Source organism: Dermacentor andersoni, chromosome 2 (genome assembly GCF_023375885.2).
Source record: "Dermacentor andersoni chromosome 2, qqDerAnde1_hic_scaffold, whole genome shotgun sequence".
In the NCBI taxonomy this organism is placed as follows: Eukaryota; Metazoa; Arthropoda; class Arachnida; order Ixodida; family Ixodidae; genus Dermacentor; species Dermacentor andersoni.
The window spans coordinates 117,946,694-117,962,956 of record NC_092815.1 but is presented as its reverse complement, the minus strand read 5'-3'; the positions used below and the strand labels follow the sequence as shown (position 1 = coordinate 117,962,956).

Here is a 16,263-nt window from a genome sequence, read left to right as displayed (position 1 = left end):
GGCTATGGTGTTGGGCTGCTGAGCGCGAGGTCGCAGGATCGAATCCCGGACACGGCGGCCGCATTTCGATGGGGGCGATATGCGAAAACACCTGTGTACTTAGATTTTGGTGCGAGTTAAAGAACCCCTGGTGGTCAAAATTTCCGGAGTCCTCCACTACGGCGTGCCTTATAATCAGAAAGTGCTTTTGGCACGTAAAACCCCATAATGTTTTTTAAAAAATAAATCGGTGGGCGTAATGAACAGCCCTGGTCTAACCAGTTGTAAGACTGCGAAATAAATTTAATAAGAGATATAAATAAATATATAAAATATTTATAACAAGTAAGGGTTATCGGTTGTGTTCGTATCGTTCGGAACATTTATACGAATTTGTTGGGGTGTATTAAACTTGTGAATGAAATACGACTCTCTAAATTTTCTGTCTTTCGGAGACCCTAAGTTTGAGTGTAAGATATGAAGTTTAATTTTATCTAAATTGTGACCTGACAGGTTAAACTGTGCCACTGCTCTGGGAAGTTTCTTGGCCTGCGCGGTGCCCGCTTAAATTAACATTAATCGGCAGTCCTGTTTAGCCGATGTATTGTTTGTGGTACCGTGAACATTTGAGCAAGACAAGTTACTTAGTCGAAGTGCTGGCTTCGGCCACATTCCTTGCTCGACTGCTGCTCATCGCTTCGAGCCTCCATCTTGCTGTTAACTTGTGTCTTCTTTTGTTTTGTTCCATGTGCAGCACACGTTTGAATGCCATATACGCGAAAACATATATGGCCATACTATCACTCTTGCTATCACATTTAGTGGCCGCGTTCGTGTTTCTGTTTACGTTGCGTGCTTCGACGTGTGGTTTCTCACTTTACCACGCTTATTTCGATCTTTTGCGAGCACAGATTTGTTGACATACTGGCAGCGGCTAGCTCTGAGGCGAATCTACAACGTATGAGTATATTGTTGGTTCTCTTACGGAGATCATCTCTCTCATCTGTGGCCTCCTCGTATAACTGGTTCGAGTAATAAGCGCGAGCACGTACCTGCACCACTAACACCACCCGTGGCGCGCAGCCATGTCCCTGTGTGACCTGCCGAGGGCCGGCTTCCACGGGACGGCCCAGTGCAACCACACGCGACTGGCCACCACCTGTGTTCTCGAGTGCAACCGGGGAATGCGTTACGAGTACCTGCCGCCCACCAACGTGTACACGTGCAGCGCGGCGGGAGAGTGGTCGCCGCCCGACCTGCCCCGCTGCGTCGACGGTCAGTCGGCGCAATCCCACCCTTATTCGACCACCTTAACCCCTTCAGTAGCCAGTTGATTCTTTCGCGGCCCTTTCTCGTGCTTGGAAAAATGCTTTTATGTAGCACGCATTGAGCAACAAAAGGGTGTATCGGGAGTTTTTAATGTTGCTCTGCAATTTTCTCATTGACACTTTTAATCTAATTATGGTATTTTAGAAGTTGATTAATTAATTAAGAATGCATAATTAGGTGGAACGCAAGAAATAATCTGATACCTCAAAGCGACGGCAAACAACATTGCCTTTGTTTTGTCCAGCTACGTGGCATTTGCATATCTTTAAAGCTTCGTGCATGATAGTTAGGACACCACATATACCCCTTCAAGTTCATCATTTAATAACGCAAATAGCTTTCTAGAATTGTTCGGCTGTTGTCTTTCAGTGACAATTATAGTCGACGGCTTATGAGCAATATTTTTCTTTGTAATTATAGCGCAGCAATCTGTGGAATTTTGTGCGTTCAACTTAAGCAGCTAAGTGGCGTTTAAATCTTTACCTTCTAATTTCCCAGTGACATCAATATAGCGACAGCTACGAGTTCGTACTGTAACGTTTGGCCCATGCTTGTGCGAGCACAACAACGCATCTTGATACATTCTTTCCTTCTCTTTTTTCTTCCTTTTTAAGATTTGCGAGCGATGTGCCGTCAGTAAATGCTTATTTTGTCGCCAGTTGTACACAGTGCTGCTTAGCAAATCCTCAATGGCCTCGATTTTGTAGAGATTCCTTCCGGTCGATTCTATGCCCCTCATATCAAGGACCGTTCATGGCCGGCTGACCTCATTGGTAAATCGGGCGGAGCTGATCGCTGAAAAAGCGCGAGGAGGAATCGCACAAAAAAAAAAAAAAAAAAAAAAAAAACAAGGCATCGCGACAAAATCGCGGCCACGGGGACAATTAGAGGGCGACTCCACCACAACCTTACCACAGAAATGAAAGCAGGGCGAATGGGTTCAAGGCGTCGGCGAGACGGGAACGCAGTTGAGTTATAGCGCAAGGACCACGAGGACAAAAGCAGGCACAGTAGATACAGAACATATGGCTTACGTCTGTCTCCTCTTTCACGGTGACCACGTCAAGCTGCATTTTTTTAGCGCACATTGTGCCGGTCATTATGAGAAGCAAACGTTAAAAACATAATGAGGAGGTTCTAATAAAAAGAATAGAGGAGAGGTCGACCGGTAGAGCACGTTTCTCTAGCCCGCTACTCCTCGCTGGGGTGAAAGAAAATGGGAGAGACAGGGAGAGAAAGAAAACAAACCAAAGAATAGATTCCACAAGCTTTTTTTTTTACCTTGGTGCCTAGTGATAATGCCACAATGCACTATCCGGCTGTAGTACAAGCGAAGCGGGATGGAATGATGTTCGAAAATACTTTGTTTGATTACGCATGTCTACGATGGCACACGACGTGAATGCGTAACAGTTTTCTGAGCGTGATTTTTACGTGACCGTTCATACTGCAACATGGGTCGAGCCATTAAGATTGGGCGCATGCAGAAGCGCGATCTGTGAACAAGTCTACATGGTCATCCTTCCTATCTCTACCATCTGTCCACTATCTTACACATACATGCTTGCTCCCTGTCATTTACGCATATTCCTGCATCCGCCATTGCTGAGCCTACGGTCCAGCTATCAGCCGCAATGACAGACAGTTAAGTACGGTCAGCTGAAATTTCTTCACTGTCTCCTTTCTGCTATTAGCGTAGCAAAACAACCAGTTACTACGAAAATGGGAGGATAGTGCGATGTTTATTATTTTAGCGTTTCGCTGCCGCCTCGCACTGGATCCGGCGCAAACTAGAGCCTTTAAATATTGCAAGTGTGCTACGTTTACGAATTCCACCTCGCTCACACCGGGTGTTGGGTGGCTTTTTCGCAGCTACTCAGGAGCGGCTCAAGAAAGGCGGCACGTCGACCCGCAGGCCGTCGAGCGGCACATGCGCAGTCTGGGGCCGGGGCCACTACCGAACCTTCGACGGATCGCTGTTCAGCTTCCGCAGCCGCTGCCGGCACTTGCTGGCCCACGAGTGCCGGGGCGACACGTTCAGCGTGCACGTGGGCGACGGCCACTGCGCCAACGACAGCCTCCTCTGCCGACGCAGCCTGGACGTCTACGTCGAGGGGCTCCGCTTCGGCTTCGAGCTGGACCCGCCGCGGGTGACGCTGGGTAATATATCTGCGCCGATCCCCACCACGCTGGAAGGGCTGCGCGTGGACTACGTCGCCGGCAGGATCGTGATTAGCAGCGAGCTGGGATTCACGTGAGGAACACTTCAGTTCCCACTTTCTGTTTACATGCAGCTCACATTGTGTCTTATGTAAAGTGCAGCGAAGGCGTGATGCATAGGAAGGTAGATGACGGGAAGCTATAGAAGACGTAATACAGCGCCGTGCCCCCTTCTTCTATCTTCTTGGGTGTTCCTGCTTCGCTACACTGTACATAATGCTATACCGACTAACCTATTAGTGCGCCCTATTTCCAAGTCATCGGGGTTAGACAGAGGCAAATGCTTGAGTTTCCTTTTTTCCTTTTGATAAACTGGTTCCAAACTTTGACTGCCACTGATGTCGTCACACTACACAAAATGATGGCGTCCAGTTGGTTATCACAAATGAATCATTTATACAGTGTCACTCGTCGATGTCAACAGCGTGCACAAAGGTAATCATTTAAAGAATGATAATTGGGCGGCCTTACCTGTTAGGCTATCGTTGCGCGTGATTGCACCTTTTAAGATATGCAATTACATCTGCGGGGCTCACTGCCTCGCCTTGGTTTCTCTTTCCTTTCGCTACAACTTTAGTTCTGGCTGCTGCTTCTGCATGAGATACACCGCATGTTACCGCTCGCCTCAAGGATAGAAGGTCCCTGTTGTTGCCCTAATTTACGAAAGCATTCTTAATTGCTTTTATTACGTATCAATAAAATATTTGTGCATATGCGAACAATAAAAAAAATTGATTAGATCCATGCACAAGACGTTTATTCGTACAGCCTCTCCCATGCCGCATTGTAATGCGACTCTCCTAATTCAGTGTCACATGGAACGGCGAAGACTTGGTGGAGGTGTCCGTGGACGCGTCCCTGAAGGGAAGCCTGTGCGGGCTTTGCGGACAGTATGACGACGACCCGACGAACGACTTCGTCAACAGCCACGGTCGACAAGTAACCTCCAGGTCGGCTTTCCTGGAAAGCTGGAGGAGGAACGAACTAGAAGGTTGATACTGGCATTTTACCCTTTTCGGAAGTCTCAAAGCACTCACGAAAAGAATATAAAGCTTAGTTTGTACACATGAGCTCTTGCTGGGTTCCAGGCAAGCGGAGAAATCTTGCGGGACATCACTCGAAGCGCTTCAGAAAAAAGTCAGCTCTCTGTCACTGCTCATGGACATGCACACCCGTGAGCAAAAACCCCCGGACTAAGGGGTCGCTGAATAAACTGAATTACTTCGTAAATGTCATGCATAAACTGATATTGGCGAATGCACTGGCCAGTTCGCAATGCCAAGTTGGGGCGGCAGTTCGCAATTTGAAGTCACATTCAAAGGCACAGGAGAAAATCAACTCTATCGCGCAGTACCTTGTCCGTACACTTCTGCTCACGGGTCTAGAAAGGAATTTCACTCTTTTAATAGGCATTCGGTGCGGAATAGCCGACAGCTCTCGTGGCAACATCAAATAATATTGACTGCATATTGACCACTTTCGAACGGTATACTTATTAAGCAAATTTTGTGCTGTGTTTTACCGCAGAGGACTGCGAGGACATTTTCTTCGATCCTTCCAAGCAGCACCCGAGCGAAGAACTAGTGCTCGAAGCGAGGCGGCTGTGCTCCAGGGTCACCGACAAGCAATTCGCAGCCTGTCACAAGGTAAGGTGGCAAACTTTTTTATCGCTGGACACGGCCCAATACCACGTTTCCCACTGTCTCGCTGACGCTGTACGTCGCCGCTAACTTTTTTTTGTCTCCCGCAAGGTGGTCGATCCGAAGCCTTACGGCGACATGTGCCTCGAAGATTACGTCTCCTGCCTGGGCGAACGCTCCTCGGACTGCCGCTGCAGCGCACTCGCCGAGTATTTCCGAGAGTGCGAGCGCCTCGGAGGCAAACTTGAGTCCGTCTGGAGGAGGCACGACTTCTGCCGTAAGACGCTTCTGCGAGACATCCTTTTTTTTGAAGCGACAATACCTTGAGCGGGCCAAAACAGGGCTATAACAGTGCAAAGGAGAGCGGCGACAGTACGGGCGCTAAACTTCCAAATACGTGTGCTTCCTGTGCCTGATGCCAAGCTTGTGTTACAAAATAGCCTATCGTCTGAAATAAACGCAAATTGGGAGTTCAGCGCTCGTACTGTCCTGTGTGTTTATTTCTGTCTTCGTCCTTTGTGCTGGTAGAACGCTGTCAGCAAGTCTTTTTTTTTTTTACTTGAGCGAAAGTGAGGCTTTGACGCGCGTACACACACTCCTGTTTGTCTTCACCTATAGGCGCATGTCTATGCGTAGTAGAAAAATAGACCACGTTTATTTTCGAAGGTTACATGGTAACCTACTTACGTGGCTGTGCAGGCAACTCCACACAGATGAGCACACAGCTATATATTATAGTGATCAGTTGTTTAGAACGTGAAACACGTTCGAGGTATACCTCGAACGTCTTTCACATTCTAAACAACTGATTACTATAATATAATTGCGTCCGAGATTGCACAATGCTTGCTGCCGGCCGTCCAACCTAAAGCGCACTTATGCAAGGAGCGGTAGTGATTAGCTAACACTCCTTAGCTAACGTTAGCCAATGAGTGCTAGTTAACAGTGTTAGCGCCTTAGCCACTACGGTTTAGCTAACACCGCACAGAGCCAGAAAGAAGTGGGCTGTAAACTGCCTTCTGAAAAGAACACCACGACCGCCCGCTTGAAGAGGAGAAAAAAGAAAGGAAAACAAATAAAAAAGGAGATAAAGAAAAGAAAAAAGAAAGAAGAGGAAGGCACACCACATCACATCACATGCAGAGCATGATCATTACAGACAAGAGTGTAGTCCCGAGGTTGAGCAGAATCCTAGTACAGCTTTGTTGTCATCGCCTCGTGTTGAAGCACGACTTTTCGAAAATAACACCCGCATTCAGAAATGCACCTTAACTTGAAGCCTCATGCTTGACTTGATCTAGATGACGCCTGGCTCCAAAAATCACACGACGCCTATTGCGTTTTCTTGGGCACGTTCACGTCACACGTCATCTGTAGATCAGGTCAAGCATGGGCTTCAGGTTAAGACGCGCTTCTGAATACGGGGGTAACAGGAACTCACTGACAGCGTGAAGCACACAGAAATGCGGCCAAAGCCGCGGCTTTTAATCGATGTTCTCCCGGTGCCATCTTTCCTTCCCCGCGGAGCAGCCGCTCGCTGTCCGGCGGGCATGGTGTACACCCAGTGCGGGGCGTCGTGCAGTCGCACTTGCCGCGACCCGGACGCGTCGTGCGAGTCGCGGCCCTGCGTGGACGGTTGCCACTGCCCTGACCGGACGCTGCTGCACGACGGACGCTGCGTGCGCCGGGAACGGTGCCCGTGCTCGCTGCACGCCAGGGAGTACAAGCCCGGCTCGCTCGTCAAGCAGGAGTGCAACACCTGGTGAGCACTGCGAGAGAAACCGTAGATGAATTTGCATTGTGAGAAGGGTAAACTGGCTGAGCTGGGGGGGGGGGGGGGGGGGTATTCACGTTAATATTTCGCAGCGACTCGATAGATAAGTGAGGCATACTACCCAGCTAACGTTAGTTAAGCGGCTCAACGAAAAAAAAAACGAAGGATTTAAGAAACATGGAGCAAGATAAGATCTTATGACCTGGGCTGTTCGGTCGTCAGAGGCTTGACGATCGAACAACCCAGGTCTTAAGATCGTATTTCGCACCGTGTTCTTTAAATCTTTTTATTTCTTGGAACAGCTTCGCTAACGTTAGCTGGTGCACCTTATATAAAGAGAAGAACGAAACACGATGTGTGAGCCAATCCTTCTTATCACTGCATGACAAAGTGATGTCCTTTCTTAATGACAATAAGGCATAACATTCAGTTCCTTCTACTTATTCATTAATTTTCCCACATAAAGGGCTGATCACTCTCTTACGCCTTTTTAAAGCAACTTATGCCCTTACGCTTAGAAACTTGTGCGGTATCCAGTGTTATTACTGTTTTTTTTTTGCTTTAAACCGATTTTCGAAAATAAATGCTTAGTTGCTAGTCAGCGCTCGTGTCGTGTGTTTTCCTTTCCGTCCTCGTTAAAATTTCGCACCGTAATTTAACCAGGAATTGGTAGCTTGAAAGCTTGTAGGTAGCGGAGCGGGAATATAATGGACATGGAAAGTGCGCATTTGGAAGAGACTTCAGTATTCTGTGCCTCAGCTTTTTGTCCCCATATTTTGCACATGTTACTATAAGCAACCAATCACGGTAACTTAGAAGCTATGGCATTCTACTGTTCACTACGAGATGGCAGTTTCCATTTTCTGCTATAGGGGCCACAGTTGAAAGGACACAGAACGCAAATAAAGTTGGTGTACTTACAGATTCTGGGGAACAAGTAAGAAACCTAGGTGGTCAAAATCAATTTGTAAAACTCAACGAGGACGTCCTTCTTTTTTAAATGAGGTTTTACGTGCCAAAACCACTTTCTGATTATGAGGCACGCCGTAGTGGGAGACTCCGGAAATTCAGACCACCTGGGGTTCCTTAACGTGCACCTAAATCTAAGTACACGGGTATTTTCGCATTTCGCCCCCATCGAAATGCGGCCACCTTGGCTGGGATTCGATCCCGCGGCCTCGCGCTCAGTAGCCCAACACCATACCCACTAAGAAACCACGGCGGGTAAGGGCGTCCTTTCTAGGTTACTGTACTATGCAGCTTCACAATTCGAAAAAAAAAAATGCACTGTTTTCGTTCGATAGAAAGGGCAGTGGCAATTTCTGCAGGAGTTTCCCTTTACGATTATTTAACGATGTTGTGTTAAAATACAGAATTGCGGTCTACGTGATCCGGTATTACTGGTGAAAGAAATTGAAATCTCTCCGCTATACCGAGTAGCAGAATAGACAAGCGATCACCAACAATTTTCGTAGGCTTTGTGCGCCCTGCTGCAGCGCTCAGTATAGAAGCGTTAGATGGTTTCCTCACACTGCATTGAATTTCACTCACTTTGCATCCACTATACTTGAGATTGTACAATATACCTAAGTAAGGGTACACCAAGACACAATGACAGACATTCACGCTATCTTGAACACACTTCTTGAATAACCGCTATTTGTCGCTGACTGAATGAACTTGCATTCAATATCAGCGTTCAGCACAAAGTGCGATCGCCGCATGCTGAGTCACAAGACATTAAACCCGTTCAGCGTTTGCACCGTCAGGATCCAATGTATTGTAGGCTTTATCGATTGAACTTCGGTCACAGAACATACGCGGTGCCGGTACCATCCAAGCTGATGTCCCTTCGGCTGTCTTACTATAACGACCTTTACCGTTGTCATGCTGTCGCTCTCGTTTACGCGCACACATAAGCGCTCCTGACGCACATGCTAGCGAGAGCAAAACGAAGGGAGTTCGCAAAAATGGGCTTCTCCTCACAAAGAACGTTCTTGTGGAGAAGCCAGATTTCTAGGCATCTACTATCAAAGTGCAGTCGTTTCCTAAACTACGAGTTTTGCTCATGCAGCCTATCACAAGCAAATGTGGTTAAATGCAACACGAAATTTAAATAGAAGGCTCATCGTGAGTTCGGAGAAGTGGCAGAAGCTGGTCTGCCCTACACAGTTCGTGTTGCGCAAAATGTGTTGGAATTGCGTCTCTTGCAATTTTTTCCTATTTCTTTGTTTCCTATCTTCTTCTCCTCTTCTCTTTTCATTCCCTCCTCCTGAAAGAGTAGGCAGGTGTTGTGCTCCTTCCGGTGGCAGTTGTCAGCTTGCTCCGTCCCTGTTTGTTTTGTGTGTTTGTAAGTTTCCATTAACAACAACAACAACAACAACAACAACAACAACAACAACAACAACAACAACAACAACAACAACAACAACAACAACAACAACAACAACAACAACAACAACAACAACAACAACAACAACAACAACAACAACAACAACAATAATAATAATAATAATAATAATAATAATAATAATAATGTACTTGGTTTGTGAAAGTTCATATGGTTGTTTAAAAAGTACGGTCTAGTCACATCATTCCCTTCAGATAACGCTAGAAGATAGGAGGCAGAGAAAGTATAGCTTAACTCAGTTTTGCTTATTGCCCAAAAATCAATCAATCAATCAATCAATCAATCAATCAATCAATCAATCAATCAATCAATCAATCAATCAATCAATCAATCAATCAATCAATCAATCGTCATCTGAGCCTTTTTGCAGGCTCATAAGTCATTCACCGCAGTACAGTATCGAAACATAGAGCGCCCAGCAACAGACGATATACGAAGAAAGGTACACACGACACAAGCGCTCGTCTCGTGTGTGCCTTTCTTCGTCTATCGTCATTTTCTGCGCTCGAATTGTCGATACTGTAATGCAATACCAACCAATCCACCTATCCATCCTATCCACGGCAGGTTACATTGTTAGGTGATAATTTTCTGCCTTGAATTGTTTGCGCATGATATTTTATTCGTTTATTTGATTAAACACATTTCACGCACTTCAGTGTCGGCATCTCTCGAAAGCCAGGCTAAATGTTTAAATATGTGACGACAGTGTTTTGAGCGGCTCTAAAACAAATTGACTAATTTCTCACGTGTCTTCGTGGATAGCTTGCCGTCTACTTGCACTGAGTCCCCACCACATTACCGTATCCTTGGTTCGGTGCAGCGAATGCAGAGAAGGAGAGTGGCAATGCACCACGAAGGAGTGTCCGTCCCGGTGTGTGGCCAACGGCGACCCCTTCTACTCCACCTTTGACGGCAGGGCTTTCGAATTTAGAGGTCGATGCCCCTACTACTTAGTACGATCGCAGAACTTCAGCGTCGTCCAAGACATGGGTCACTGCCACAACGTGAAAGTACGTTCCGGAAAAGGCATCAGCGAGAATGCACTGGACTGCTCCAAGACGACTACTGTGACCATCGCAGACATCACTGTCATGCTCGCCCACGAAAATGTGAGCAATTGTGCGTGACACATCACGCACACAACGTTTTTTAATGTTTACCGGCACCAGAAAGTAATAGTTATTTTCTTTAATTACTTAAAGGTATTTGTGAACGGCGAACAAGTTCAGCTTCCATTCTCTAGCGACATGGTGGTCGTATACAAGCCTTCCTCTGAAGTAACACAGGTGAGTGGGAGAAACAGTTCACTAATAACGTATATAGGTTGTCATTTCTGCCCGCCTAGTAACCAGGCAAAAATTAAACTCGAACATAAAGAAAATAACTGAAAAGAAACCATCGCCGATGATTGTCAATGTAAGCGAATAACCGAACGCTTTCAGAAAGCTGTTCGCTTAGCTAAAGGAATGGTGCGCTTGAAGGCATATATTACCGTGAGGATATTTAGGTCATGGTTATTGTTTCGTTTCATGTTTGCGTAGAGAACGGAGCCGTTAACGAGCCCATCTGTAGTGGCAGTATAGGTGACTATAAATATCAGCTGTTTAGTCACATGTGTGTTGTGTCCAAGGAGGTTAAGAAAAAAAAAAAAAAAAAAAAACGTTGCTTCGTTGTCTGCAACGGCGCGGACGCCTGTTTGAAAGGCGTTCGCGCCCAAATTTCTTAACGTTCCAAATTGTGACATTTGCTGACAGCAATACTTCAACAATCCAACTTACGAATCTCGATCGCATATCGAATTCAAATGCCTTGACAAATGTGAAAATGCAGGTGTAAGCATTCTGTTCTTCAACACTTGCAGGTGGCATTAACTTTGTTCGAAGCCTAAGTTCGCGGTTTGTTTGTAGTCACATGATCGGTGCGCCGTAACCGTGCAGCACATGTGGCGTACGAGAAGCACAGAGGCGTAGGGAAGGACCAGCATGGATGATAGTGAATCTCATGTCTGCCAGAAAAGCCAAATGTAAATCGTAAACAGACAAGAAAGGAAAGTCAAATAAAGCTGCGCCGCCAGGGTTTGTTGCTCGCTAATCGCATTGTTTTCTGAAACGACCATTCGCCGTGGAAGGAAAAAGCAACCGCTGGAATAATTTTTCGTCAGCCCATTGCCTTTCTGCTAAATTGATTTATTACCTGATTTACAGTTTTTTCTAAAGTAAGAATAAGATAAGGATACTCGTATATCTTACAATAGTGGTGACTACTTTTTTTACTCCGTGGAATGTAAACGCAAGAAAAAAATAAGAGCTGGCGTGGACCTCACGAGTTCAGTAAAGCAGTGCCGGTGAACTGTGAGTTCCTACACTGCCGGCCAGTATTCATAGCAGACATACTGACAATTCTGTTATTTTTCTCTCTTGTGTAAAGGGGAGAAAAGATTCCTTACGCTCAGAGAGCAATCATGGCGGTGGGAATGATGAATGAAGAGCAGGAGGCACGTGCCATAATGATCCTTCTGTAAGCCTCTCTGTCTGGCGTACGGCCCATACACCGCACGGTTATTGCAGCGCCGGCCATGCATATTCAAACCAAAAACAAACTACTGCTTCGAACAAGGTTATGGTCAGCTGCGACTATAAACTAGAAAAAAAAGAAGGAAAACCCAAAGTAGGACGCACACCTGCGTCTTCCTGTTGGTCACTGAGTCTGAATTCGATATGCGTTGAGTGTACTCGCGCGCTGACTTTCTTCCGCCACAGCACGACAGGTCCTGCGACGGATAGCGTGCTCAACGGTACCGTACGTCTCCTGCTTTATGCGTCCACCGATTCCTCGCAGACCTCGTTTTCCAACGGCGTCGTGCTCCAGTGGAACAGGAGAGGGCGCCTGCACATCGACAGCCCCGCCAGCTTGAGCGGTCAGCTGCAGGGACTGTGCGGCACCAACAACCGGAACCAGAAGGACGACTTCCTCACGCCGGCGGGCGACGTGGAAGGAAGCGTGCGAGCGTTCGTCGACAAGTGGAAGGTGGACGCGTCTTGCGACGAAGAAGAGGGCATCGAGGAGCACCCCTGCGAGCGGTCGCCGCAGAGGGCGTCGCGGGCCAAGACACTCTGCAAGGAGATTCACGGGGACGCTTTCAAAGGTGCGGGCTTATGCCGCGCATTGGTTGCCCGCGCGCTCTTACTGCGTGCACGGGTCATAGTGACCATCCGCGCAAACGGCAAAAGGTTGTAACGCTTTACTGTTGAATAGACTGCATTCCTGGCATAATGAAGATCATTTGCCAACGGGAACTTATTTGTTGAAGTACTACTACGTGTATGAAATGTCGCTCGTGTTTATTTTTGCATATTGTTCGGTAATCAAAGGTTTCTTATAGTCGTACTTGTGTTCGCGCTTGCGTTTGATGATAATAAATATGTAATAACGAAAATAAAAGGAAGGAAAAGGAAAACTAGCTTGGCCTTGGCACCACAAAAGTACCTTCTTCTAATTACCTGTATTGTTTAGCGCTCCCGTTTCCACGTTTCGGAACTTCGCCTTCGGCGTGTGCCTACTATAGTTCGTCAGCTTACCAGACCTCCATTTAGCCAAAGAAGCTTTGTGCTGACATCCCGATCGATTCTGAAACTTTCGTCATTCTTATTAATGAAACACGGCTAGCTTTCTCTCGCGGGTGCTACGTACTGTTGCAATCGTACACTGCTAGACTGCTACACTGCTCTCCTCGTGCAGGAAGCGTAAGTATCGCCCTCTGGTCACGCCAGGAACAACGGATAATTACGCGCACAAGCGTCAACACAAGTAGTATGCACCATCATAGACTGCAATTTAAATTTTTACACTTACGATTGCGTAAGCACGCACTCCGTGGCGTTAAGGACTTCTAACTGAGTCTGCGCTCGAGGAGCGAAAGCAGAGGCACCGAACGGCTTCCACTTGACCCGATCTGTCCTTGTGTCGTTGCAGAGTGTCAGCAGCTGGTGGACCCGGAGCCGTACTACAAGGCGTGCCTGCACCAGACGTGCGCCTGCCAAGGAGCGTTGAAGGACTGCGTGTGCCCGTCGCTGGCCGAGTACGCGGCCGAGTGTGCCAGAAAGGGGCGCCTCACCAAATGGCGCCATCACGTGTCCCTATGCAGTGAGTACTTCCCCCATCCACTTTTGCTGCTCTATAGGTGGCCTAAACAGGCCAGTCACGCTGAACTTATAAGACATGCACTTCGAGTTACTGCTCTATAGCGGCGGCTCAAAACGCCATCGGTGGAGGTCGCTATTTTGTCGTGACGTGTGTTGTTTAAAACATGGCGTCGAAAGAAAAAAAAAATTCGGCACCGGCTGGCGTGCTGTGATGTCACGAGTGCTTACTCCGCGAACAAATAAACAATAACAGCAAACAGAGATCGTTGCTGCCAGGTAGCGCTCGGACGCAATGACCGCCTCTGGTTTGTTCTTAAACCTTGAATGAAAAGCGGCTTGCTGCTTTTCGCACAAGTACACGCACTGCTTAAAATATCGCGGCCTAGAGATGAAGAAGGAAGGCTGGCCTAGTGTTCATATATAAAACAATCTTCAGAATCATTGTTCATCTTACAAAATATTCGGCGTTTGTGTTGTGTTATCGATATCTATGACCACGCTGGAGAGGATTTTATAGAGAGCCTTATTTGAATATATAATGTAGACGTTTCTAATTTTTTGTAAGTATAATTGTCGTTTGGACGAAACAATAGTCACTCGAGGAGAAAAGAAGCGTTTACGGGATGTGCAACACTGAAGTTTTTAGGACAACAGTTCGTCTAAGAGCCAGTCCGTTATAACTTGTATTATTATCCAAGCTTTTATGAAACAGCGAGACGCTGTCGTCATGTCTTGGTTGATAGCGTAATTCGACGCTGCACCTTCCACAGGCGTCAAATGCCCGAGCGACATGAGGTGGACCGAGTGTGCGCGGCAGAAGAGCTGCTTCGAAGTGGCGCTGGGTGAGATGGCGAACTCAACGTGTGTCGAAGGTTGCGTGTGCAAGGACGGCTACGAAAAGGACCAGCTCTGCTTGCCAGCGGACTACTGCCCGTGCCTGCACAAGCACAAGCAATACGCTCCGGGCAGCATGCACAAGAGGAACGGCCAACTATGGTAAGGTAGCAGAGCCTGTATGACAGCCAAGAGCTGTAGAATATCGTCACGTTGTAGTAACGGTGAAGGACACAAAACTGTGAATCACGAAACGCACTCTCTATCGGCCGAACATGTGCCCACAAAAGCAAGCGACGATCAAAGCCCTACGATAGCGCCGAGCACAGTCGGCGATCGTCGAAACCTGATCTGCGGGTCAAGCGCGTCGGCTTTTATACGTCACTCGCCGAACGCTCCAGCTTTCTATATGGCTCCAGCGTAATCACTGGTGCCCGCGTGCCTTCCTGAAAGTACTACACAATTCATGTCGCGCATACAACTTGGTTATACAAGGTTCGCCGAGAACATGTATAACAGAGAGAATCAACGATAACTTTCGAGTAAGTTCTAAATCATGCAGGAGCGTCTTGCGCTGAGCGATAACATTAAGTATAGCGGGTGGAGTGCAGTCCCCGAAAAAAGGGTAAATAATTTCAGCAAAGCAATGAACGAAGCTAGTTAGTGGACGTTCGTGATTGTATTGCGCTTAGCATTACACTGACGGAATAGCTATAGAACGCACATAAAAGAACAAAAAAGTGGACGTACGTGGCGCAAACTATACCAATTCGTTTAATGCTGCTAGGAAGGAAGGAAGGAAAAAGTGGAGAAGGAAGGCAGGGAGGTTAACCAGTTTAGCCTAACCGGTTTGCTACCCTACACATGGGAGCGGGATGGGGGATGAAAGATAGGGAGAAGAGATAGAGGGCACATAACACGGCACACACATCGTTGGTTACAGTCTGTCACTCTTGTGCGGTACGTGACATCACTGTCACAGCCGCTTGCCCAAGCCTGTATCCTTCATAAACCGAAGTAGTCCCTTCGTCGCCTTCAGCTGCGTTGTCTTCAGTCGGCGATATGTGAAAATGGTTGCAACTGACAATGGTCTATTGTCAAGGTGCGCTAGAACGGACGCCATGGACTGTCTCTGAACATTATATTCAGGACAGTCGCACAGAATGTGTTCCAGCGTCTCCTCGCAAAGACAGGCATTGCAGAGAGCGTTGTCGGCCATTCCAATGCGAAACGAGCAAGATTTCGTGAAGGCCACCCCTAGCCATAAGCGATAAAGCTGGGTGGCCTCACTTCGGCGGAGTCCAGTTGGCATACAGAGATGCATCAAGGAGGGCAGGTCGTGTTGATGATTGCTGCGGTTGGTCTGGCTGCTTGGTGTGCACCATAGAGAGAGCGTGATCTCCCGTGCAAGCACTTGAAGTCTGCTGGCTGCGTCGGACCGTGAAAGTGGTATGGCCTCTTCCTGTGTGTCTTCAAGAGCTGTCCGAGCGGCTTTATCGGCGTCTTCATTTCCGATGACGCCGCAGTGACTTGGCAGCCACTGAAACGTCACGTGATGTCCTTTCTCATGTGATGTATGTAGTAGGCATCTAATATCGAATACGAGCTGTTCGAATGGCCCGCGACGCAGAGCTGATAGTACAGATTGTAGGGCTGCCTTTGAGTCGCTGAAAATTGACCATTGTCGAGGTGGTTCCCGATTGACAAAACAAAGTGCAGCTCGAAGAGCAGCTAGTTCCGCAGATGTAGATGTCGTTGGGTGGTCAGTCCTAAAGCTGATGGTAATACCTCTTTCTGGGACGACTACAGCACCGGACGAACACTGAATGTTTGTGGAACCATCAGTATAAATATGTGCACTGTCTGCGTACCTCTCGTGCAGAAGAAGCAGAGACAGTTGTTTCAGCACAGGCGACGACAGCTCAGACTTTT

General features: G+C 47.4%; 2 protein-coding genes across 2 annotated transcripts; both read left to right on the top strand.

Annotated features, from left to right (window-relative positions):
* Positions 1-1,064: 1,064 nt before the first annotated feature.
* Positions 1,065-5,648, top strand: LOC129387556 (mucin-2-like). The gene is made up of 5 exons (XM_055076625.1): positions 1,065-1,254; positions 3,181-3,562; positions 4,338-4,519; positions 5,056-5,174; positions 5,280-5,648. Exons 1-5 carry the CDS (start codon positions 1,065-1,067, stop codon positions 5,493-5,495), a joined length of 1,089 nt encoding a protein of 362 aa, XP_054932600.1. The 3' UTR covers positions 5,496-5,648.
* Positions 5,649-6,718: 1,070 nt separating this feature from the next.
* On the top strand, positions 6,719-14,497 carry LOC140215839 (von Willebrand factor-like). Its single transcript, XM_072286154.1, has 5 exons — positions 6,719-6,930; positions 10,176-10,464; positions 12,194-12,500; positions 13,328-13,498; positions 14,268-14,497. The coding sequence occupies exons 1-5, from the start codon at positions 6,719-6,721 to the stop codon at positions 14,495-14,497; spliced, it is 1,209 nt and encodes a 402-aa protein (XP_072142255.1).
* The last annotated feature ends 1,766 nt before the right edge of the window (positions 14,498-16,263 follow it).

Excerpts from the sequence above, each read along its gene's own strand:
- LOC129387556 (XM_055076625.1), top strand. The coding sequence starts at position 1,065 with ATGTCCCTGTGTGACCTGCCGAGGGCCGGCTTCCACGGGACGGCCCAG. Across the intron at positions 1,255-3,180 it reads CCTGCCCCGCTGCGTCGACG|CTACTCAGGAGCGGCTCAAG; the intron begins GTCAGTCGGCGC and ends GCTTTTTCGCAG. Across the intron at positions 5,175-5,279 it reads AATTCGCAGCCTGTCACAAG|GTGGTCGATCCGAAGCCTTA; the intron begins GTAAGGTGGCAA and ends GTCTCCCGCAAG.
- LOC140215839 (XM_072286154.1), top strand. The coding sequence starts at position 6,719 with ATGGTGTACACCCAGTGCGGGGCGTCGTGCAGTCGCACTTGCCGCGAC. Across the intron at positions 10,465-12,193 it reads TCATGCTCGCCCACGAAAAT|ACCTCGTTTTCCAACGGCGT; the intron begins GTGAGCAATTGT and ends GATTCCTCGCAG. Across the intron at positions 13,499-14,267 it reads CCATCACGTGTCCCTATGCA|GCGTCAAATGCCCGAGCGAC; the intron begins GTGAGTACTTCC and ends CACCTTCCACAG.